The sequence below is a fragment of the Peromyscus leucopus genome, chromosome 2 (genome assembly GCF_004664715.2).
Source record: "Peromyscus leucopus breed LL Stock chromosome 2, UCI_PerLeu_2.1, whole genome shotgun sequence".
NCBI lineage: Eukaryota > Metazoa > Chordata > Mammalia > Rodentia > Cricetidae > Peromyscus > Peromyscus leucopus.
Genome location: NC_051064.1, coordinates 102,271,587 through 102,297,968, shown reverse-complemented (window position 1 = coordinate 102,297,968; position 26,382 = coordinate 102,271,587). Strand labels below are relative to the sequence as shown.

The 26,382-nt window shown below is 41.6% G+C and overlaps 1 protein-coding gene across 1 annotated transcript in view; it reads right to left on the bottom strand.

The window, feature by feature from the left end:
- Atg4c (autophagy related 4C cysteine peptidase) overlaps positions 1–26,382 on the bottom strand; it is a 73,378-nt gene that overhangs the window by 11,832 nt on the left and 35,164 nt on the right. Inside the window, exons 6-10 of the mRNA XM_028870257.2 lie at positions 25,615–25,685; positions 23,996–24,132; positions 14,041–14,119; positions 13,315–13,391; positions 7,906–8,025 (exon numbers count right to left, since the gene is read on the bottom strand). Coding sequence (XP_028726090.1) covers positions 7,906–8,025; positions 13,315–13,391; positions 14,041–14,119; positions 23,996–24,132; positions 25,615–25,685 — 484 coding nt within the window. The remainder of the gene's footprint in view (positions 1–7,905; positions 8,026–13,314; positions 13,392–14,040; positions 14,120–23,995; positions 24,133–25,614; positions 25,686–26,382) is intronic.

Sequence of the window (26,382 nt, the reverse complement as noted above, 5' to 3'; positions counted from 1 at the left end):
CAAGGCCCATAAAAATGGCATTGCTGATTTATACAGTAACCAAATTCTTTCTCATTTGCTGTGCTTTACTTTAGTACTTTTATAATTCACTTTAGTGTCCATATTCCTTTGGATGGATATTAGGTAAAATGTAACAGGTCTCTTTCTATACATAGAACTTGTGGCAAAATTCTAGTGAAATAAAAAAATCAAAATAATTTTATGATTTTTTTAAAATTGATCTTTTCATTTTATAGCAAGTCATACAGCTTAAAAAATAGCTAAAAGACACTTTATAAATATCATTGTTAGGAGAGCCTGATAAAACAGTGTGTGTCAAAATAACTCTACCACTAAGAGCAACCGTGGGGAATGAATGAAACAGATAAAAAGCCCTGTTGAAAAGCTTCTGCAAGCAAAGGAGATGAGCACATCTCATGAGTGAGAACCCTGATGAGGCAGAGCGGATCAGGAGATACCAGAGGCCAGAAGACAAGGGGGGGGTCACAAACACGGAGCCCTGTGTCCCATGAAAATACCTCCAAGACAATTCATTTCTGAGGCCACTAGATGGGGCCGGGCAAAGCAGGCTTCCACGCCACTGTGGGCGACATCGCTCTGGAGTACTAGGTACAGTGATACAGTAGACATCACCTGATTTATACAGTAACCAAATTCTTCCTCATTTGCTGTGCTTTACTTAGTACTGACCTCCCCGGGCACTACGCACATCAATAGGACATAGACATCATGCAGGTAAAATGGAAGCTAGCTACCAGCAAAGGACAAACTGAAATCATGTGCCAGCCCCTAAAATTCAGTAAGAATACAGTATGCTGTGTCACCTGCTGTAATAGACCTGACAAATGTGGAGGACCTAAAAATCCTGAGGAAACAGGAGGTAAACATGCCCTGAGGGAACAAGATGTAAAAGTATCAAAAATGTCCTGTATTTTTTTTTTTTGTTTTTTGCTTTTCTTTTAAACAAGTCTAGTCATCCTTAAAAGTACAAGATCATGTGAGAGTCAAGGAAGACAGTGAACTTCTCTAGATTAAAGCAGATTCAAGATACACAGCTGTCACACACTGCTATCAGCTGGTCCCTCAGCTACGCCAGGCATTAGCAGGGTAACTGGTAAGAGCGGTACCTTCTAAAGCTCAGATGCTAATGTGATAAACAACGTCACTTCCCTAATTTTGACAGCTAAACTGAGCTTATGCAGGAGAATGCCCTTGTTTGTAAGAACTGCACACTCAATTATTCAAGCATAATGGGGCATTATGCTCGCAATTACTCTCAAATGGTTCCGGAGCAAAGTTAACTGTATTATATTTTCAACTCTTCTTTAAAATTTCAAACTGTTTCTTTTACATGGAGGCAAAATAAAGACGTAAACAAAAGCACTATTTTTTTTCCATCCACAAACAGCACTAAAAGAAATAACCATGCAAGCAATTAAGACAAACCCCGGACGAAAGCAGCATGAGCTGCGAAGGAACAGAGGCATCAGAAAAGGTGACGCTCACTACAACACAAGGGATTCAGAATCCTGCAAGACTCAAATTATGGACAGCAAGCACAGAACATGAGGCAGGAAATATTACAGAGATGGAGGCCGCAATTCTAATCATGTAATTGTAAATGACTCAGTTGGGCCAGGCAAGATAGTGCAGGGCTGCAATGCCAACACTTGTGATGCAGAGGCAAGGGGGTCAGGAATGTGGGCAGGCCATCGGGATCGGCTCAGTGGGTGAGGGGAACTGCTGCCAGACCTGACAGCTGAGGTAGATGGTGGGAACCCATAGGGTGGAAGGAGGGAACTCACTCCCACAAGTTGTCTTCTGACCTACACATGTACACACACACACATACTGCACACACACATACACACTGCACACACATGTAGAGGCACACACAGGATAAATAAGATAATTTTTAAAAATACAATCAGTCCATCCTCAGCTACATAGTTTTCAAGGCCATAGGCTTCACATAGGCTTCCATGTATTCAGTCTTTCCAGGCTTGGCGTTGAGAGCACCTGTTGCTCTTCTGGAGGACCCAGGTTTGATTTCCAGCACCCACATGGTGGCTTAAAACCATCCATAACTCCAGTTCCAGAGGATCTGATGCCCCTCTTCTGACCTCCCCGGGCACTATGCACATCAATGGGACACAGACATCATGCAGGTAAAACATTCACACATACAATAAAACAAATAAATCTAATAAAACTCTTAAATCAACCAATAGAAAAATTTTAATCAACCAGTAGATTCTATTGAAGAGTAAGGCCTAATAATCATAAATTTGTACACAATTACTGATATTGCCACAAAATGTATAAAACAAAGAGCAATAAAATCTAAAGAAGAAGCAGAGAATTCCGTACCCCCAGGTGGAAACCTAACCCACAATCTTACTCAGCTGTGAGGCCTGGCAGCAGGTCCCCTACCCACGGAGCCATCCGGACGCCCACACTCCTGATCCCCTTGCTCCTCCATCTACACGACTCATCACTGGGACAAAGGGCTGGAAGAAGCAGTGTCAAGACTGACCTGGGCTCCTGGTGTCAGGGTTCTGGCCACCGTGACAGGGAAGGCATGGAGGTGGGAACCGCTCTGCTCCCAGTGACAAAGGAGAAAAGGAATGGGACCACAAACAGGACCAGGCGCTAACTCCAAAGGCTCACTCCCAGGGAAGCCTCCCCACTAGCCGGGTCTCATCTCCTAAAGGTTCGACAGCCTCTGCCATTAATACCATCACCAGCCGAGGCTCAGGTGTGCAAACACATGAGCCCGTGAGGAACATCTCAGATTGCAACCACAGCAACCACCTATCTTTCCATAAATTAAAAAGCATGTAGGAAAATAAAGGACGTAAAAAGTGTAAGGGGGGAAGGAAGGGGAAATGACAGAAAGACCAGAGGCAGAGCTGAAGGGAGCTAACTCCATCAAGTCCTGGGACGCCAGCAGCTGCTGCGTGTGCATCCCAGCAAACCTGACTGTGCAAGAGGCACTGGGTGTCCAATTCCTCTGCTAGGACACGAAGAAGAGGAAAAGCTAGATTAGATCAGAGGGTGTGGCTCCATGGGTTCAGCAGCTTTGGCAAGTTCTGAAGAGCATTCGAGTATTTCCTGACTAGGTGACCGACTGTATCAGTGGCCCGGTTTCCCTCTAGTCCTCTAGACCTGCCTCGGTTCTCTCTTTTCCTGACCTAAGTCTGAGTGCCTGCTTGATCTTACTGATTCTTCCCAGACCTCTCGAACCAAGCCCTTCCTCTCCAGCCTCACACCTTCAGTTCTCAGCCAGGGATCCTGGAAAGGGGCGTTACAAATCAATGAAGAAAGACTACACTTGATACATGATGCCAGGACAACCATTTATCCATGTGGGGAAAACATGGAAGCTTCTAAGTATACAGCAGAAGTGTGAAAGTTCTGGAAGAAATCAGTATGTTTATAATCTTTGGTTAACAAATGTTTTGTTGATGCTATATTTAAAAAACATAAAAAAGGTTATTTGGTATCTTAAAATTAAAGATATCAGTGAGTTTGAGGCCAGTCTAGTCTACAAAGTGAGTTCCAGGAAAGGCGCCAAAGCTATACAGAGAAACCCTGTCTTGAAAAACCAAAAAAAGATATCATTACCAAGTAAAACAGTAGCCTAGCAGAATATATTTACCAATATATATAAAACCATCAAAGTAGTCGCATCCAGATTTACAAAGCCTTCCCTCATAAGTAAGAAGCCCTAATGAAGAATAGAGAAAGAAAGGAGACAGAAATGCACAGAAGAGGAACTAAATGGACCAGTAGACCCTGATAAGATGTTTAATCTCACTACCAATCAGAGAAATATAAATGAAAACTCCAAACAGATTCTTATTGGTGAAATTATTAAGGCAACTCCACGTAGTTAAAAGGGAGATTTATTTTGTAGGGTAACTTACAAGTGAAGGGATAGGCTATAGGATCCGGGAAAGGTGTAGTGCAGTCCAGCTCGAGAACTCCGCTCGGTCTACCTCCAGCGTCCAGGATCCAGGAACCAAGAGAGCCGGCACATCCGCATCTCAGGTCTTAAGAGCTCCTGTCTCGGCCCCACCTCGTAGGTGTGACAGTTACCAGAAGCTTCAATGGGGGTAGTACTTCCAGGTCAAAGCTGGAACAGCTACCCACTACAGATACTACCTCTACCCAGTAGAGTGATTAAAAATTTTAGTCAGATACTTTCACTTGTCAAAAAAGGTGTTGGGAATTCTTGCATATTGCTCCTTAGGATTACTCTGGACAACACTGGACAGCATGTGGTAAACACAGAGCCACGCATCCCTATGCCCAGCATTTCTATGCTGATGCACAGAATGTCTAATGCCATCCTAAAAGAATTAGATATGTACAAGAATATTTTTTAGGATCAGGCGGTGGTGGCACACACCTTTAATCCCAGCACTTGGGAAGCAGAGGCAGGGGAATATCTGTGAGTTCGAGGCTGGTCTACAAAAGTGAGTTCCAGGATAGCCAGAACTGCTACACAGAAAAACCTTGTCTCGGGAAAAGAGAGAGAGAAAAAATATTCTTTAAAATACTGTTTGTAGGGCTAGAGAGATGGCTTCGAAAATAAAGCACTTGCAGAGGACTTGGGTTCAATCCCCAGAGCCCCATGGCTGCTCACACCATCTGTAACTCCATTCCAGGGGATCTGACGCCTTCTCTGGCCTTCACAGGCACCACGTTGCATGTGATATAAATTCTTGTAGACAAAACACTCATGCACATAAAAATAAATAACTCTTTTTTAAAAAGAAAATAAAAATAGAATATTATTTGTAACTAAAAACTGAAATAAGCAGCCAAGCAGTAGCACACGCCTTTGATCCCAGCACTCGGGAGGCAGAGGAGACAGATCTCTGTGAGTTTGAGGCTAGTCTAGTCTGTTCTACAGAGCAAGTTCCAAGACAGCCAGGGCTATACATGGAAATGCTGTCTCAAAATCAAAACAAACCAAACAAACCAAACAAAAACTGAAATAAGCAAATGACCATCAACAAAAGAAAGACTGAGAAATTTAATAACATACCAAGTAATAAATGATGTTTGTGGGTATATGAAGTGTGTGGGACAGACTGATCGAATAGGGAAGCTACCAGCAACAAGTAAGGACAGGAATGCAACCGGGGAGAGAGCCACGGACATTGGATTTGCACCAATTACAGCATATGTGTAATTTTCCATAAGCTCAGTGGTAGAATACAGGCATTTTCCTCATACGTCTATATGCCTGAAGTTTAAATTTTAATGTCATAAAATCCATTATTAATATGCTGCTTCAGCCTGACATTCTCGCTTCTCTACAATATTATGTCAGTGTACTTTTCGAGTGTCGCTCCCCCTGCCCTGTTTCCGAGCGCAGTTTCCTACGCCGCAGACATCCATACATGGCCTTCCCTGCTTTGCTATGTATGTTACCTCTATCGTGATTAATGAACACTTTCCTTTTCACCATTGATGACTTCAACAATTCTGGGGAAATCATATGTTTACTACACACCATGTTTTCTACTGTGAAGAGAAATAAATATATGTATTAATGTGTGTCCTTAGTGACACCTGGAAATATCAAGTATCACACCCTGGGTTAACTCACAAATAGTTCTCCAATTCTGGTGTAAAAGATGGCTTTGTTAGAAACTGAAATCTCCAGACCACACCCTTTAGGGTTCTGGCTCAGGTCGTCAGGGGACAGAAAGTCTGTCCTTTATGTACTCTAGGCATCCTTCGGATGGACCCCTCTCTGGGTATGCCCCACAACTGATTCTCTCAGCCCGCCCTCTGACTATTTCCTTGGCTTCAAGCACGTTCCCTCTCACCAAGCAATGGGAATTATGCATACACTTTCAGGCTCCACTTAAATACCACCACCACAATAAAATACGTGGACTTGGAGGTGCCATCTCTCTGGGTTCAACCTGCTTCCTTCCTCATCAATTTATTTCTAGTTTCATATGGACGCTTATCATATTCAATGCAATATATGTCTGCTTGTCATGTTCCCTCTCCTTAAGCATAAATGTTACTCGAGGCTAGAAGCTTTATGACTTATTCAAACAGGAATTCCATCTTGGTCACTTTATGTTTATATACAGTAGCTATGTACATACCAAACAGAATGCACTCCATCCAATAACTAGCTTAATAATTTTTATTAACATTTTTCGATCACACAGCATAAGGAGACTATTCACCCATAGAACATTACAAATTAAACATGACACTCTAGGCTGCCTAGCTTCATTTTCAAAATCAGAAAACAGAAAATAAGTCCTATTAGAAAAGAAATACAGAAAACAATTAGGTTGACTAAAAATACCAAATTCTGGTTTGGGCGTGTGTGTGCTTAACTTACAACTGCCCAAGCAACAGTAACTGACAAATTGCGGCTTTGATATGACTCAGAAGCACTGTCTTAAGAAAGCAGGGCACTGGCTCTTAAAAGTTCTCGGGACTTCCAGAAGACACTGCAGCACAGTTTCCCTTTGCCTTAACACTGCACACTGCCCTGATATATCAGTGATAATTCTAATTGCTTTTCTGACGGAGAAAACCATAGTAACTATTCGTATCCAGAAAGATCAATATATAACTCCTCTGTAAATGCTTTGTTTTGCCATAGGAGTAGACTGTGCTCCCATTTCAAACACACTTATTCTGATCCAAACAGAAAATAAGCTAATAAAAACAAAGAAATACACCTTTATGTGGGAAATACTCATCAATATCAACATCTATCACTGGATTGCCTGAATTTATATATTTTAGCATATATATGGTATTTTACAAAGACAAAGGATTAGCAAACCAAAACATACACTGTCACTTCTGATTTCAAGGAAGAAAGCAATGGGGAGTCCATGGTCTGCTCTGTTCACTGGCCTCCCTGTTGCCAGGGAGAATGAGAAGTGAGGACCGTAGGCAGGATGGAGGAAGGTCTCGCTGATCTCCCTTTCTCCTCACTCATTTTTCAGTCACATTCCTGTTAAATTTCCTGTTCTTCTTGGCAAGTCAAGTAAACTAAAAATCTCATTTGATATTTTGTACTTAATATTTTTATGATGTTTTTACATTGCTGAACTAAAATGTTAAGCTACTCTATGTCTACTTTCCTGAATGAATAAATTCAAAGGGACGTTAAACAGTAATCAAATCCTGATTACAGCTGAGGACAAGTTCCGAGTGCCTCACGGTGACTCCAGTGTCGTCCTGACTTACCGTGAAAGGACAGTCTATGTAACTGCTGATGAAGACACCCATCCAGTTACTCTGGCTTCCTGGGCAGCTAATCTTCTTTCTTTTCTAAAGCACTAAATACGGGAGGCATTAAAGCTCTGTGTGTGTTCCAGCAGCTCAAACACCAAAAACACGCACCAGTTTAAATGTATAAAGTAGCTGAGTAACTACTTCAAAGAGCAATTAAGTAGAACAGACCAGACAGGACACAGTTACTAAAAGATAACAACACACTTTGTTTGATAAAGCAGTTCTAAGAAACGCAAAAATATCATTTCTCTTTAAAAATATATAAATAAAAGAAGCACTTGGAGTAAAAAGAAATGAAATTTGACTTGATCAAATACTTCATTAATTTTTTCTTCTACCCCTAAGGGAGTGCCCTTTAAAATCCCCTTCAAATAGGATGTAACCTAATTGCTTGTCCAGGGCCAGAGTTGGCAGGATTTTTATTTCAACATTGCCACCTAGTGGACAATACTTTCAACTAGTCACTGAAACCTTGTCTCAAACGCTGGCTCCCCAGAGTTAGTAACATTCAAGGAAGAATTTTCCAGACATGTAACAGTTTGCACATTTATTGTTACAGACTCTAACTCAGGTAATTTACAAACATTATACACCAGGCTTTTAATACGGTACCTTAGTGATTTCTTCAGACGCTCGTTCAAAGTCCTGGACGTTTCGACAGTAAAATCCTATCGTACAACTAGGATCCATTTTCCGAAATGACATCTTTTTAGGAGAAGGACAGTGGAATGTCTGTAATTTTTAGAACAGTTTGGGATTAATTTACCCTTACTTGATGGACTGAAGTAAATACCTTTTCTCAAAACTATAAACATATTTTCTAAGGAGCTGATTTTAGCTCTTCCTTCCCATATCTTTAAAGATGTAAAACCCAGGAACCAGGATCATGTACATTTCACCAGACTTACAGCCTACATGACCTATGCTGTTTATCAAGCATAAACAAAGCTAACTTCTCAAGCATGGAATGCATTGAAGAGAAGAAAGAACACGGATCACCAGAGCTGGCATTTGAAGTCTAGTCTAGAACCCTGTTAGCTATCCAGGAGACTGAGTTAAGTCTGTCTTACTAGAGATTCTTCATTGTTTATACATAAATATTCATAGTGGTTTTATCCATATAGCCAAAGCTAAAAATGAACCAAATATCCATAGACAGGGACTAAATCAAAATTTTTATGTTCAGGGGCTGGAGAGATGGCTTGGTAGTTACGAACACTAGCTACTGTTGCTACAAGGTGACTCACAAATGCCTGTAACTCCAGTGCCGAGGGATCCAGCTCCCCTTTCTGGCCTCCAGGGGCATTGCACACACGATGCACACACTCATGTACCTAATATAAGTCTTTCTAAAAATGTACAACATTTTATGTTCATACCACAGTTACTTGGAATTAAAATGGAACAAACACCTCGTTTGTGGACGTGGATAAATGTTCTTTTTAATCTTGTATGTACACATGGATAAATGAAGGTTCTTTTCTAATGCTTAAAACTGCTTTATTATTCTTATAACCTAACACACAGACTCGCGTAAGTGCCCTATATTAATACAGTAAGCTTCAGAGTTTTCTTTGATTTTGTTGTTCTTGTTGTTTTGCTTGTTTAGTTTTTGAGACAGGCTCTCACTGTGTAAACCCTGGCTGGCCAGGAATTGGCTATGAAGACCAAGCCAGCCTCCAACTCACAGGAATCCACCTGCCTCTGTCTCCTGAGTATGAAATTATTGGCACAGAATTAAATATCCTTCCAATTTTCTTTTCTACTGTTTTATATTCTTGTTCATTCCCATAAGGAACATGTTAAGAGACAGGTGAAACTCTGAGAAAAAAAAAAACATACATTCTGAGCAAGCCGTGTCTCAGATCCAACATGTCAATAAACATACACCAATCCCTGACTTGCACAAAATGCTTAGCTAACACTCTCTTTAATCAATGGAGTCCAACCTAGCTACACTAGCTCTCTCAGGTACTAGCCAATACAAGCAGTGTCTCATCGGACTTTCCCTAATATAGTTACAACTATTTTATTTTAAAGAGATTAAAAACAGATCTGAAATATAGGAAAGCTAAGTAAACTGTTAGCTGTAATATGGAGGAGCGTGTGGGGGTACAAGGCACAGTTCTAGGTCATATTTATGAAAAGGTCTTTTACACACAATATGTCTACAAATAATTATTTGCCCAATTCGTTGAAAGCCAGTAACAAGAAATGATTCTTCAGTTTTTACTACCAGATAGGGAAGACAATCAAAAAGTCTGTACAGGGTACAGTGATACATGTTTAACTCGTCGGTGAATGTGTCCTTCTCTGCCCAAAGACTGACTAAAGCTTTTCTAGTTTCAGTAACCGAACAGCACATGCCTGTTCGACCACAATCACCATAGATAAGAACCACAAACGCTAGACTTATCTTGTGGTTATCTTGATAGCCACAAAGCACAGACATAAATCTCTGATTTCACCCCAAAGTGAGGTTCCTGTCACTGTTGCTGCATGAGGAGCAGAGACTTGAGGTCTCTCTCTAAGCTGAAGTCATGCTCTTTGGTTCTCCCAAGATTTTGAAGTCAAACATTAATTTAAATTCCTAATCACTTCGATTTATTGCAAAATAAGTTCACCTTTTAAATATTTTCCAAAGTGGTGTTGTTAGGCCATGTCCATTTTGTGATAATTCTTTAGGTTATGCATATATGATTTAATTTTAAAATTTGGGTGTCTAGTAATAGCAGCCTCTAGTTCATATACATATTTTAGGGAATAATAACTATGGATATTTTCTTTTGTGACAATGAAATATATTTCTGGGAAAAAAAGAGTCAACTCTTATTTATTTCATTTTTAATGCAACATTTATTCATTGTCTGAACAAATAATTATTAGGCACCTATTAAATGCCAGACATGATTAGATGTTTAATTATGGAATTCATTTCTTAAAGGAGATATTGTGGGTTCATACTCTTTATAGATGTGTTAAGAATGGTAATTATTTGGTATAGTGGATTTTATTACCTAAACATCTAAACAATACCAGAACAGCTGTTTTCAGACATGTCTATGTTCTTCTGGAGTTTGAAACGAAGCTTCCCAAGTAAAGAGGACAAGCTTGCTAACCACAGTTCATGTGTGTGAGTCATGAAGAGTGCCCTTCCCTGACAAATTCACTCACTTCCTTGTCCACCTGTCCAAAAACTTTAGTGCCACTATTTTTCTTAATTTATTGGTGGTGACTGAAACAGTTACCACTGTATGATCCTCCTAGTGTCTGAAATTTGAAATTGGAACAGGCTCACATGCCCAGTAACAGAGCTTTTCTTACCTTTAAGAACTTAGTATTTGCCAGGAGAGGGGGCATATGCCTCTAATCCCAGCACTTGGCAGACAGTAGATCTCTGAGTTCATGGCCAGCCTGGTCTACAAAGTGAGTTTTAGGCCAGCCAGAGCTATACAGTGAGAACCCCATCTCAAAAAATAATAAAAATAAAATAAAAACAGTATTTTTAAGAAACAGTCTATAATTCTGGAAGTATATGAAAACAATAAGGACTCATAGTATCTGATTAAGAAACTTATTCATTAGTAATATATATGTAATACTGTTCTGGTTTGCTTTCTGTTGCACGATATCAGCTGGACCAAAAGTAACTTGGAAAGGAGTTTATTTCAGCTTCCAGGGCACAGTCCATAAATGACGGAAGTCAGGGCAGGAGCTCAGGGCAGGAGCTGAAAGCAGAAACCACAGAGGAATGCTGCTCACTGGCTCACTCCCAGCTTCTGCTTGCTAACTTCCTGTCCAGGACCCCTGCCTAAGGATGGTACCACCCACAGTGGGCTGGTCCCTCCTACATCAATTAGCAATGAAGAAAATGCCCCACAGACATGCTGGCAAGCCAATCTGAGCGAGGCAGTACCAACTGAGGCTCCTTCAGGCAACTCTGAGCTGAGCAGACTAGGAGAAACATTATAAATACATTTCATGTAAGGACACAGATACATACAGGCATATAAAATCATACTTGTAAGATATACATATGTATAAATGCATGAATACACACGTGTGTCATACTCCTCCCATTCCCAACAAGTAAAATTCGGTCTTATTGAAGCCACTGACATTGAAAACCTGCAACTCAACCTGTACTCACTGCTAAGGCCCCGAGAGCCTCTCATTCTCTTCTGGTTTCTCACAGTCTTTTTACTTTTTCTCTAAGGCTGCTAAACTGCTCTGCTGAACCTCATTGTCCCCCTGAAAAATCACACCATGGTGCTTTATACATTAAAAGTTGCCCTCAGGAAAGTGTGGCGAAGCACACCTTTAATCCCCTCCCTGAGCAAGGGCAGAGGCAAGCAGACCTCCAGGAATCTAAGCCCAATCTGACTATACAGCAAGTTCCAGGTCAGCCAGGGCTACACAGTGAAACCTTGACTCAAAAATCCTAGTGAAGACTCAAAACGAGGAAGATTATCTTCCCCTAGTATAGAATTCTACTCAATCGCACATGCTAAGTCAACAATATATCCTAACATATTCATGAGATAATATCACAAAGATGAGAATTAATATAAAGACATAACAAAGGCATTTGGAGATACATGGAAGAGCTCAAGAGAAGCCTATAGACTTATATCTAGAAAACTCAAAAAACGACAGTTCAGAAGGAAAGAAGTGGGCCTAAATTTCATAATGTTAAAAGTTTAACTCTAAAAATGTAAGAAATCAACATGTAAGAATAATAGCAAAGGATATATTTAAATATCTTCTTTAATCTTCACGTGCAGATATACTATTTAAAATTTCACAATCCTGTTAGACTTAGGTCACTCAATTAACAATCTCAGGACTACTATTTACATGGAGTTAGAGGGGAAAGGTCTAGCAATTTGAGTTTCTACATCTATAAGAAAAAGTCTACAAATGTGATTTTAACAAAGTATGAAGGAGGCTTTAGACCATGCCTGTTATCCACTGTCTGCACAAAGTTTCAGCAGCACATACAGAAGACATCAAAGCAAGGATGCTTGGGAATGCAAGGCAGCTTAAAATCTCCACTTGATATGACAAAGGCAGAATGTGAAATTCGGGGTTAGAGATTTAAGTCAGTGGTAGAGCTCTTGCCTAGCAACGGTGAGGCCTTAAGCTCAGCTGCCCAGCTGCCCAGCAGCCCTCCTAAGGTTTACTATGGTTCACATGCAATTCTATGAAAGGAGGAACACAGCTGAGGTATTAACTTACACAAGAGGCTAGGTTGTTTTACAATATCTTTTCTAAACCAGACTTTAACCTTGCAGTTTGTTTTCATATTGACCCCTTTGAATACTGTTAAGAATTAACATTAGCTCAAAAGACATTTTAAAAACACAACATTTAACACATTTCCCATTGACCCTATCAGTTACAATCAGTGCCCTTGCCATTTGTGATCAAATCAATCTAATCTGTAACAGCATCAACTAGGAAAACCAAGTAAAATGATATAGTAGTTATCTATCTCACTTAGGAATGCAAACATTTCTGACTTATAATGTTGGATAACAAAATGGCCACCTATAGGAAAAGTAGAATCTATAAAAATGAGCTTCAACGATTGCTAGGAATCCAAATAAGCACCTGAAAATGTAGGGTGTGGGAGGCAGAGGCTCTGGCTGCTGGGCTTTTCTTTGGGAAACCATCCTTTTGTCTCCTCCCCATCCAGGACAGACCTAACACTATAGATTCTTCTGTTTATGCACTGCTTAGCTATCTGGCTACAAAAATCCTCAGAGACTTGATCATTTATTTCAGTGCAATCAGGACCTAACACATCAGAGAGGGACATAAATGAGGAAGGCAGTAAATCACAAATTAAAATTCAGCATCCCAACACTCAGCCTCTGACCAGTGCTGACTGTGGTTTTATAAACTAGCAAATACTGCCTTGTGACTGTTACACTAGAAAGGCCCGGCTCCCTAGCACACCTCCAAACATCAGTCTGCTCAGACGGGAAGGAAGCAATCCCAACTCCCCACGTACAGTACCTCAAGAGGGAAATCCTTTATGCTGACATCCACAAAGGACTGGCAGTAATGAGGATCCATGTAAATCAAACTGTCATCTGCAAGGACAAAACAGAAGACAAGTAATTCAAAAAACACCTTATTATGACACTGCTTACAATCCAATTTCTATGTAGAGCAGCTAAAAAAGTCTAGGTGGAACAGCCTGCCAGCCTGATACTGACGGAAACACGGGTCTGTGCAGCATAGATTAACTTTGCATAATCAAATATGCTTGTATAAGCAGAATTTTATAAAGTGATGAGACTGTCATTTAATTTTTGGTGATAAAATTACTTTCACAAACACACAATTATATTCTACAGTTTGCATATGAAAAATGCATTGCCTTCTTTGTTCTGACAGCAAGAACATATTGCTTGTCATTTCCTCATCAACGAACACCACTAAAAACACGGTCAAAAGTAAATATGGAAATAGCGACTGCCAGAATGCGGCAGCGCTGTCTTCTGGAATTCGGGGAAACCAATAAATTAGGCTTTGTTTATGCAGTACCAGAAATTAAGCACACATTTTAAGGAATCCAATTACGTTGTGGACCAATGACAAGTGAGCAGCTGAGGAAGGACTGACAGCCGTCTGAGGTCCTCACTGGGCTCTCTTAACCATCTGGTTTCCAAACAATCTCTTGTTAACTTTCCCCTTTTAAAAGAAAACAATCAAGAAATATCATGCTTAGTCACTAACCTTGAAATCCAGCAAAGTAATATGACTGTTTGGGTTTGCCGCCAATAATACCCACGCAATATTCAAGGCTTAAGACACCCTGTCAGAGGAAATGAACAGATTTAGATCAGGTGTCAATCTGCGACAGCAGAGACTGGGCTGCTGATTTTAGAAGCACCCCAAATTCTCACCAACAGTTACTACTGTTTTACATTGGCTCTTTGTCCTGGAATCCTACTCAGTGTTAATTCACAGCATGCTGCTCAACAACACAGACAGGCCACAATGTTCCACAGAGAAAACAAAGCATGGCACTAGTTCTTCTCTTAATGAGAGTATTCTCTTCGATCTAGAGCCATGGTTCTCAACTTGTGGGATGAGACCCCTTTGGGCATCAAATGATCCTTTCACCTTTGCCTAAGACCATCCTGCATATCAGATATTTACATTATAATTCATAACAGTAGCAGAATTACAGTTCTGAAGTAGCAACAAAAACAACTTTACGGTTGGGGGTCACCACAGCATGGGGAACTGCATTAAAGGGTCTCAGCATGAGGAAGGTTAAGAACATGTGATCTGGAGGATTAAAAAAAAAAAAAAGAACTCAGATGGCCCCCACCTTAACACTGCACAGCTCACAACTGTTTATTACAATGCAGAAGCTGTTATACATTCATCAGAAACCATACTTGGAGGTGAATGCAGATATATACAATCCTAAAGAGGCTGAGGCAGGATTGACAGTTCAAAGCTAGCCTGGGCTACAATGCAAAACTGTTGTCTCAAACAACAACAACAAACAAAAAACCCATAATTTGGATCTTGAATTTTGCTCTTTCCTGAGCTAATAATATATAAATGTGGTATAATCTTTTGAGGCCAGGCAGTGGCAGCGAGTGACCCGCAGCTTCCCATCAGCCTAGCAACCATGAGGGTAAGCAAAAGACAGTCTACCGCTTGTGAGGCTCTGAATGTGACACAGCCTTGTGGACCAGCTGTGATCACTCGGCTGCCACCCTCAGGAGCTCCTATTAACTTCCCAGCAGAAGGCAGAGGGAAGGACAGCAGACTTTTTTTTTTTTTTTTTTGGTTTTTCGAGACAGGGTTTCTCTGTGTACTTTGCCCTTTCTGAGCTCACTTGGTAGCCAGGCTGCCTCGAACTCACAAGAGATCCGCCTGGCTCTGCCTCCCGAGTGCTGGGATTAAAGGCGTGCGCCACCAACGCCCGGCAGGACAGCAGACTCTTGCTTGAGATTCCAGCCACTTATTCCTTCCTGGACCCTCCAGACCCCTCTCCCAGCTGTTAGCATGCACAGGGGTGAAAGGCTGACTGGAGATGGACTCTGGTAAAAAGTCACCGCGCATGCTAAGGTAAGAATTTGCCCTGACAAAGCTGCCCAACTGCACCATGCACCTGTAAAGAAACAAGTAATTTACTTAGCAAAAGAGTGAATTCCTCACATCTTTCCAGGACCCGTTAGGCAGGTTCCCAAGTTACAGATGAGAGAATATAGAACCGTCACCTAAGAGCCTACACTCAGAACACAGCGCCTCCAACACCCTTAGTCTCCTCGGTTCTCTGCTGAAGGATTTGCTCTTCATGCTGACAGGCTGCCTAGGGAGCTCTTCCTTCCCCAGACCTATGTAACAGCCCCAAACTGCACTGAGATGGAATAATTTCTTTGGTCTGCTGGTATCCCATCTGGGGTGAGTAAGCATTTGCCGCACATCTCTCCAGGGAAAGTGTGTAACTGTTCCTAAAGCTGTAATGCTTGACAGGTATTTAGGATCGGAGCCACTGCCACGCCATCCAGAGTGTGGACAGACCTGGAAACTCATCGGCCACTGAGCCTCTGCCTCACTGGGAAGCACGACAAGCAGCCATGAGGCCGGGGCAATGCTGGGGGCATGCATCCCCACGGGATCACTTCCACAAATACCATCCAGGGTACTTTGGGAGAGCTGGGATGAGGCATTACCACTTAAAGGGGAGCCAGAGCCGGCTGGAGAGATGGCTCAGTGGCTAAGGGCACTGGCTGCTGCTCTTCTAGAGGTCCTGAGTTCAATTCCTAGCAATCACATAGTGGCTCACAACCATACGTAAAGAGAGATAGTGCCTTCTTCTGGCCCGTAGGCGAGCATGCAGGCAAAACAATGTATACATAATAAATAAATAAATCTAAAAAAAAAAAAAAAAAAAAAAAAAAGGAGGGGCCAGAGCTTCTGCTTGACTGTCAACCTGGATAAACTATGGACACTGGTCAGTGAGCACACATGTGTCAATGCTGCAAAAAAAACAAGTCAGAGCTGCTCCCATCGTTGAGGTGGTGTGATGGGCTGTTACATAGGTCTGGGGAAGGAAGAGCTCCCTAGGCAGCCTGTCGGCATGAAGACCAAATCCTTCAGCAGAGAACCAAGGAGACTAAGGGTGTTGGAGGCGCCGTGTTCTGAGTGTAGGTTCTTCAGTAACATTTCTATATTCTCTCGTCTGTAAGTCGGGAACCTGCCTGGGAAGATGTGAAGAATGCACTCTTTAGCTGACTGCCACTGTCTCAAACACTTCAGAATGCGTATATACACAAAGTGGACTGGATTCCACGAAGCAGTTGCAGATTCATAGACCCTATATGTATACTATGAGTCTTGATAACATCATTACTTTTAGTCCAAAGTGTATCTTATAAAGAAAATAAATCCTGAGGACCAGAAAGAAAATTTTAAAGTGTATTGTAAACCAACAATAACTTGCAATGGTTCTCCCAGACCACTGAGATTGCAGACTAAGGAAACACCTAATGGAATGGCTAATCCTACTTGTCCTGGCTGAGCTTTGTTTGTTTGTTGTTTTGGTTTGGGTTTTTGCCAATTTTCAAGAATTTTTTTGAGAAAGCTGGAAAGGTTTTTGGGAAGAGAAACCCCAATTAAGAAAAAGCCTTCATCAGATTGCCTACAGTCTGTGGTCTGTTTTCCAGATTGACGACTGATGTGGTCCCTTCAGCCCACTGTGGGTGATGCACCTCTGGGCAGGTGGTGCTGGCTGGTGTAAGAAAGCAGGCTGAGCGAGCCAGCATTATTCCATGGCCTTTCTATCAGTTCCTGCCTTCAGATTCCTGTCCTGAGTTCCTGACTCGGCTTCCCTCAGTGGACTGTGACCCAGGTTATGTAATCCAAATCAACCCTCTCCTCCCCAAGCTGCTCTTGATCATAGTGTTTCATCACAGCTACAACAATCCCAAGACAACTGTCAACCTGACAGAATTTAAATCACCTAGGAGACACGGCTCTGGGCATACCTGGGAGGGCGTCTCCAAAGAGGCTTAACTGAGGTATGAAGACGAGCCTAAAAATGGGCGGTACCATTCTATGGGTTGGGGTCCTAGACTGAATACGGGCAGTACCATTCTATTTGGGGTCCTGCACTGAATAAAGGGAGCACATAAGTGGAGTACAAGCGTTCATCTCTCTCCACCTCCTCGACTGCTTCCTAATGAGCCACCTCACACTCTGGCTACCATGCCTTTCCGTCAGGCATTTTGTCCCAAGCGTTGAGGCAGGTAACTAACACATTTGTACATGGACAATGTTCTTTTTCCTTTAGCAAGCTAGCCAAATCAGAGAAGGTATTTTCTAATTTAATTTGTGTTCTTAAAAATAATATGTGGTCAATTAAAAAAAAATATACACAAACACAAAAAATAGAATACCCAAAGCTCACTTTTTAGGTTTTTTGTTTTGGTTTTTTTTTTTTTGAGACAATGTTTCATGCTGTCCAGGACAGCCTCAAGCTTACTATGTAACTGAGGATGACCCTGAACTCCCTGCCTCCACTTTCCCACACACTGGTATTACAGGTGTGTGTCAACACATCCAGCTTAGAGCTCATTATTATTAAAATTTGGGGTATTATCTTCTTGATATAATGACAATATTACATATACAGATTTAATAGCACAATTTTATGTGTGACTAAACACTGTATATGCTACTCTTTCTTCTTTTGGTTTTTTAAAAAATCTGTGTGTGTGTGTGTGTGTGTGTGTGTGTGTGTGTGTGTGTGTGGTGTGTGTGTGTGTGTGTGTGTGTGTGTGTGTGTGTACTATATGGATGTAGGGGCCTACAAAAGCCAGAGGGCAATGGATCCCATTGGGCTGGAGTTATAGTTGTGAGCCACCTAATGTGGGTGGTGGGAATTGAACCCGGGTCCTTCTCAAGAACAGTAAGTGTTCTTAACCACTGAACCATCTCTCCAGCCCCATGCTACTTTATCTTTCTGGCACTCATTTTGCCATGAACATTTTTTCGTATCAGTAAATACATATATCACTTTGATAACTAATGGTTGTGTTCTATGCTCACAAACAGTCATGAATATTTGAACTGTTCTAGGTTCTTCGTGTTATAAATAATCCCTTTGCTACAGTTGAAATGTTTTTATTTCCTCTAAAATTCACTTGCTAGAAACTTAATCCACAACAAAACAAAGGTAAGAGGTGAGACCCTGGGGAACATTTGGATCCTGATGGGTCCACCCTTCTGAATGGATTAATAGTGCTCTAAAATGGGCTGCAGGAATAGATAACACCATCTTGCTTTTCTGCCAGCCCCCTGATCCTGAATGAGGATCACCCAGAGTACAGCAGATTGGATATCTGTTCTTTACAAATCACCCAATCTCCAGTATTTTACTGCAAGAGCACAAAGCAGACTAAACCAGCCTCTGAAAGATAAGGGGCTGGACAGATGGCTCAGTAGTTAAGGGTATTTGCTGCTCTTACACAGGACCCAGGTTCAGTTTCCAGCACCCACATGGTGGCTCACAACTGTCTGTACTCCAGTTCCAGGGGATCTGCCACCCTCCTCAGGCACCACACACATACACAATGCTCATACATATATGCAAGTGAAACATTCATACAGATAAAAATAGAAATAATTAAATCTCTTAAAAAGAAGTCTTAAATAACTACAATCTTGCAAAAACATCAGAGGTGGTTTATTAAGAAAAGCAGCAACTGATAAACAATAAATAAAACAAGCATTAACATCTCCACTAACCTTAACTGCCCTGAACCAACTAACAAATAATGTTTACCCTATGAAAAAACAAGCCTGTAACTGTAACGGGTTTCTTAACAGTAAGTTTCTATTCCTTTCTCTTTAAATGAAAACTTAGTTTCACAAGGCAACCTCGTCAGCTGAATGAAATGTTTATGTCCTGGGGACAAATGAAGAAGTGAAAGTTCTAAGTCTCCCCTAGCTGATAAAAGAAACACACACACACACACACACACACACACACACACACACACACACACACACATCAAGACTCATTACCCACTCTTCTCAGGAACCTAATGTGGCCACGTAAAGGAGACTTCTGTCCTGACATGTGTATTTCCTTCGCCTCAGACTAGACCCCACAATACACATTTAGTGGCTGGGAGCTGGAAGGCCACCACGTGTAAGGGGCTGTATCCTTAGAAACTGTAAACACCTCTCAGCTCCTCGCCGTTTCTCCACGTCAGCTAGTATGAGGATTTACTGAGTTGTATCCACAAAGCAATCGATAAAACTGAAGCTAATCCATCAAAAAGCAAAGCCCTAATTTGTCCTGTGGAAGAAAGAATTTTGGGCTCTCCTCATTTCAAATCCTTACAGAAATAAAACTAATTAAGTAAGTTTCTCGTGGTAAGGAGTGATAAAGCACATGGCGTATGTCTTTCTCATGGAATGTAGTAAGACTCTGGGATGGTACTATTTCTCAGATAGTGTGGAATGACCTTGAATAATACATTTTTGAATAATACATTTAAAACACATAACTATATGTTGCAGTTTAGACTAGAATGTACTCTGGTTGTGTGTGGGGGTTACTGCTGACCACCATTCAATCAGATGAGTCAAGAAGAGGGGGGCAAAGGAGCGGGTTCCAGTGACGACCTCTCTCTCGGGGCTTCCAGACACACCCTCCTTCACTTTTAGGGGGCAGCTCTTTACAAGCTCTCCTCTGGCCCAGTGTAACACCTGCCATAGAATCCTCACACAAGCACTTCAGGCATTTGTATCTGATAGTGTCTCAACCCTCAAAAGCGCTCCCATTTCAGTGGATACAGTGTAAACCCAACCAGCAGACATTCAAGGAAACTTATCTTTCGAATCAGTCTTTATTGGGGGATTTTAAAACAACAAAGTGATGATCTTATCTCCAGTATTTGAACTTGAACGTGTCACTTGATTTGCCTGGGCCTTTTCCAGTTTATAAAGACGAAGTACTCGGCTATTGTGAGGGCAAAGGAGATGGATTATACCGGAAAGGCCAACACAAGCGAGTGAACAGATACCGGTCATGTAACTCCCACATGTGCAGAATGCCTCACAGTAACGACTGCTCGTTTCTCTAGTTCACACTCAAGAGCTCAGGCAGTGCTGCCATGGACACCAACGACGAGCAGAGCCCTCTGCCAGATGAACCACACCTGGAAGACCCCGGCAACTTCCACCATCCACCAACAAAAGGCTTTGGCTCAAGGAGCCTGTATCGTTTGAACGTAAATGTCCCCCACAGGTTCAAATGTTTAACCCTTGGTTCTCAGCCCGTATACTGTTTGGGGAAGTAAGGGAAGCTTTGGGGAGGGGACGGACGGACTGCTAGAAGTAGGGTGCCTAGCAACAGGTCTCTGAGGGTCACAGCCTGGCCTCAGTCCCATTTTAAACAGTCTGTTTTCAAGCTCTTATGTCACATAGTCCTTGGTTTCCATGGGACCAAGCTAGTGGTTGTGGTTTTGCTAGTGTGTTGAAATGTATAAAACTGTTTAAAGAGCCTGAAATTGAACTACCACAATTTTTTGTTGTTGTTGTTGTTGGTTTTGTTTGTTTGTTTGTTTGTTTCAAGACAGTTTTTCTCTGTAGCTCTGGCTGGAACTCACTTTGTAGACCAGGTTCACCTTGAACTCAGAGATCCGCCTGCCTCTGCCTCCTAAGTGCTGGGATAAAAGGCGTGCACCACTACAGCCCAATGAACTGTAACAATTTTAGTTTCACTTAAAATGAGATGATTTGAAACACTGAGTTAAATCTACTTAAAAAAAAAAAAAAAGCTACATCTGTAAGCCATTATTTTCATTGTCAAGTTCCAGTATAAATTTTGTTTTGATACCAGAAAGGACTTGATAACACGTTGCAAATCATAAAACTTCTCAACCTCTGGCCTTGACTTAGCCTCTTCCAAAAACACTTACTGATGTAGCCACAGTCAGCATCAACATTTTAAAGGAATTTCTGCAACTGGTGAGGATTAAGCCCCTTGGTCCTTATGAAATTCAGTTCTAATGAATATTTTCATGACGATATTCAGTCTTACTGTTGTGCACACATATTTTCTTGATGCATTATGCAATACTTCATTCAACACAAATTCTGGGCAGTGTGGCAACATCATCTTCTGTGAATTGTACGAGCCCTCTTTTCTACCATTATAAGCACCACTGGGAACGGCCATAGACACAGTGAGAAAGAAACGGCTTTGTTTTTTTACTGCTTTATAGGAACCTCTGATTTAGTTGTGCCCTTTAGTGGCACTAAAGAAGCCATGTCTTTAGTGACTTTAATTCATCATCAATCCCTTTACTAAAAGCGTCAAGCCGAGCTGTACCTGTAGCCGAGCTGTTGCCTAGCACCAACGTAGGAGACTTAAAATTAGGGACTCTTCTCTCCAATCTTCTTTCAGTGGGTTTTCCACTTTCTCCACTTCACATGGTTATAGTCAGGTGAGACAAACTGAATTTAGAACTATCCCTTTTCTCAAAGCATGTAATGTTATACCTGCCACACTCTACATACCTCACTTCACCACCAGTAAATGGTTTTGCTTTTTTGCTATTAAACATGCTGCCACATAACTAGCTTTTACAATAGGATCTGTCCAAATTATAACTTTCAAAAACAATTTTGTTGACAGCAGTCTTTTGTTCAGCTCCACTATTTTGTCCTTGTGACACAATCCTGATGCACATCGAATATGGCAGCATGTATTATATCCAATGACTGTACAAATTACAGTCTTTGAACACCTACACCAAGTCCCTACAAGCTGGGCGGACTGACTTACTACCATTTACCTCAATGGGAAACTAGTCATCCGACCATTCTGCATTGAACCATCTTCCTCCAGCCATCATTTTCTTCTTTGGGGCTTCTCTCCTCCTCCCTCACTCCAGAGGCGCATAGGTGTGGGTGCATGTGTATGTACAAGCATGTGTGCATGTGTATGTACAAGCATGTGGAAGCCAGCAGATGCTCTCCACCTTATTTCTTGAAATAGGGTCTCACACTGGCCCTTGCACTCACTGCCTGGACCGGCTGGCCAGCAAGTCCTAGAGACCTTATCCTCCTGCCTCCACATGCCCAGCACTGGGATTTCAGGAACAAGCTACGATGCCTGCCTTTCTGTGGGCAAGTGGGTTCAAATTCAGGTCCTCGTGGGCTCTACTAGCCAAGCCTTCTCCCTAGCAGCAGTCGTTTCCCTTTGAGACACGGCATAAGCCACGCTAGGATTAAAATGTAACAACACAGAAGGGACTCTATTTACTTTTACTGTGAAAATGAACTGATAGGAAAGTAGGAAGCAAGGTTGGTCCTTCTGTATCCCAGCTGCTGATGGAGTGCAAAGGGAAGCCAACTGTAAAGCATGGTGGGCAACGCAGGAAACACAGCTGAGGTATAGAAGCAACCTTAATAAGCAAGTGAGAAGACTACTCTGTCTTCTAAACAACATGAAGTGCCTATTATCTGCCATGGTTGTTCAAAGCATGGTTGATGATTGCTGTGTTTCATTCTCACCATGAGCACATGTACGGTCTGGTGTTATAACTGGGCTGTCTGTACTTAGAAGGTAACACACTGGAAGACTCACATACATACAAGGAGAAGGGCATGAACACATCTGTTCTGTACGACACTGCAACACAACATTGTCATCGCCAGAGTTCACACTAAAGAACCATGCAATACAGTTACCAAAGCAAAAGGAAAAGGCAGGTGTGTGTGTGTGTGCACACACACACAAACACACGCCGCAGCTGCACGCAGCACACACACACACACACACACACACACACAAAAAAAAAAAAAAAAAAAAAAAAAAAAAAAAAAAAAAAAACCTCAAACTGTCCTAAGCAAGCTTACAATTTTGTGTAGGTTAGCATTCATAGCTATCCCGGACTACATGTCGCCTGCAGGCTAATGACTGAACACCTCTGTACTGTGAGTCAAAACAAACTTCACCTCCCTAAAGTTCATTCTGCCAAGAGTTTCATCACAGCAAAAGCCATTTTATTAAAACTGAAAGGATTATTAAAGCTACAAACTTAACCAAACACTGAATATTGCAAATGGCATTGCTTCAAAACTAAATGCCTTAGTGCCTGAAACAAGACGACACATAGGACCGGACAGTTTCCTTTGGTTCAAGAAACATAACGATGCGCGGTGGAATCGCACAGACTTCACTGATTAATGAAAAAGGGAAGTTGGGTCCTCCCCTCCCCCATACTATCTTACTTCTGTCTATATTATCAGTTTCTCGCCGACAGCACAGTGTCACAATAACAAATTATGAAATATAGCAGTTATTTTAAGGGTTTGCTCTATCAGTTAATTTGACATGGTTTAATGCTCGTTTTAAGAATAACTAAGATATATATATATTTTTTTAATAAGAAAAGGAATAGCAGCATGTTGCAAGCCTCACTCCTGTATACCACTCAGACTCGGAGTATTCACTCTGTCACGGAAGAATGCTCTTCAGACTCACACGTGATCTCTCGATGCTGAAATTTAAAACCCCTGATGCCAAACTTCACAACGTGTAACTGTAGGATCACATGACTTACTTATGGAAAAGGGACTACAACTGTTGTGTATTTTTTTTTATGTTAGGAAAACAAAAACCCAAAGCCAACTGAGCACTTCTTACCTTCACAAACTCCAGATAGTCGGTGTTGGTTCTTTCTCCACCAAGTCTAACAGGAACTAAGATAATTACAGCCTTGTCCCTGCCGTCCCCAGAGGTCACAGAGTCAGTCTGTTTATCAATTACATCAGAATTGTAAACTAGGGGAAACAGAGGAAGAAGTATACATTAGGTTTTATAAAGGCAGCTGTACCAACACTCTACTCCGATCCCACCCCTCCACTGGCTTGGTCATCTGGTTTCTGCTACCACCAAACTATCAACAAGTTCAATATGCCATACACATGGCCCCTAGAAATTCAACGGTAACAAACACATGTCTTGATCTCCCTGAGCATGCGATCTATCAGGGAAACCGACAATAAAAAGCAAAAGCGTAAGGTAAGTCAGAAAGTGGTTGACTTGATTAGATGCCAAACACAGACCTGTGGGTGGCTAAGCAGGAAGGTGCTTGCTCCTCAAAGCCTGACAAGCTGAGTTCCACCCCCAGAACCCACATGGTGGGGGTTGAGAAGCAATTCCTGCACGTTGTCCTCTGACTTCCACACGCTCACAACTCACACATACAATAAAAAAAAATGTTTTAAGAAGTATAAAATGCCAAAACACTCTTTCCACTATGAGCCCTGTTGGGTGCCAGGTTTGTGGCTGTCTTTGGTAAACCTGACATACATATTTCCTACTTTTCCAAAGCATTAATTTTATCCTCTTAACAGCTTTTCTGTAAAAACTTAACTTACAGCTTGGGGTGGCTTACTTTACTTCAGGAAGCTTATGCCTCTATTTCTATTCCCAATGGCGTTTCAAGGTGACTACAGATACTGGCCATCAACAGAAGGCCCAAACCACCATGAGAGGTGACTTATCAGCACACTCGTGGGAAACTTACTTCTAAGGGAAACCCAGAATTTTCTCTCCTCAGATGTATGACCCTCCTGCCCTGGCCTCCCTGGGCCAGAATTACCAGCATGAGTCATCATAACTGGCTTAACCTGACTAACTAAAAAGAAATGTTAGATCAAGTGTGTCGATGCCCTCAGCGCTGGCTAATGTCAGATCAAGTGTGTTGATGTGCCCTGAGCGCTGGGTGCAAGGTGACGGGGCAGGCTGAAGTAGCATTATAAATTCAAGACCAGGGCTGGAGAGATGGCTCAGAGGTTAAGAGCACTGACTGCTCTTCCAGAGGTCCTGAGTTCAATTCCCAGCAACCACATGGTGGCTCACAACCATCTGTAATGAGATCTGGTGCCCTCTTCTGGCCTGCAGACATACATTCTGTATACATAATAAATAAATAAATCTTTAAAAAATAAAAAAATTCAAGACCAGCCCAGGCTACATAGTAAAAGCCTGTCTCAGTGGGGGAAAAAGATAGCAAAACAATCATTTTAAATGCTCAGATTTCCTTGGAGAATTTATTTCAATTAATGATTAATGGCATTTATTCAGAAAAAAATCCTAAACTCCTATTTCATGAAGGGTGCTATGTAGGAACAAAAACGGATTAGCCATGACTGCCATCTTCATAACCACTCACAATATAAACCAGGAAGAAATGAGCTCTGCATACATGAGGGTCTGAGCCAACACAATACACAACTACAATTCCACATGCTCTGTACCTGTACAGTCCTGCGCAACATAAATAGTTATTCCTTGTAAGTCAGGATGCCTTGCTTCTTCTACTGCTTTCCTAGGAAGATAATAAACATCCTTAAAATCCTAACTAAAATTTCCTGACGGCACCTACAAATTTAGTTTAAAAAGGAAAACAGTCCATTGCTTCCCCACCATTCCTATGTAACCTGTATGTCTGCTATCAAAGCTATCATCTGAGTAGGGTCAGAAATCAGCTGCATTTTCAAAGCCGAACATTACACCGAATTACCCGAAGACTCTAAATGAAGTTACATAGAATCCTTAGATATAAAACTTGTCTCCCAGCCCTAAAGGGAATTGCTTTCTTCATCAGCTCCTTGGATATACAGAATGCTTTCTAAGCAGTGAGTCATGTGTATTCAAGGTGTGCTGCACAGTAAGACTTCAGCACAAAGAATGTGTTATTGTGCTTGTCCACAACTGCACTTGTCCAAGTTCTTTTTTTTTTTTTTTTCTTTAAACAACAGTTTGGCTATTCACACCATTCAGAAATCAGTATGAGGGGCTAGAATGCAGCTCAGGGTCAGAGCACGTGCATAGCGTCCTGAGTCCTGGGTTTGATACCTAGCACCACAACCATTTGACCTGAGCAAATGAATTTCCTAATAAATTGCAAACTGGAAAGCACTTCTGAGCAAGAGAGTTTCCAATGGCATGTGTTGTAACAAAAACCCAACATCTGCAAAAAAGGAATTACACAGATGTGGCAAATAAAACATTTTATTTGCCTA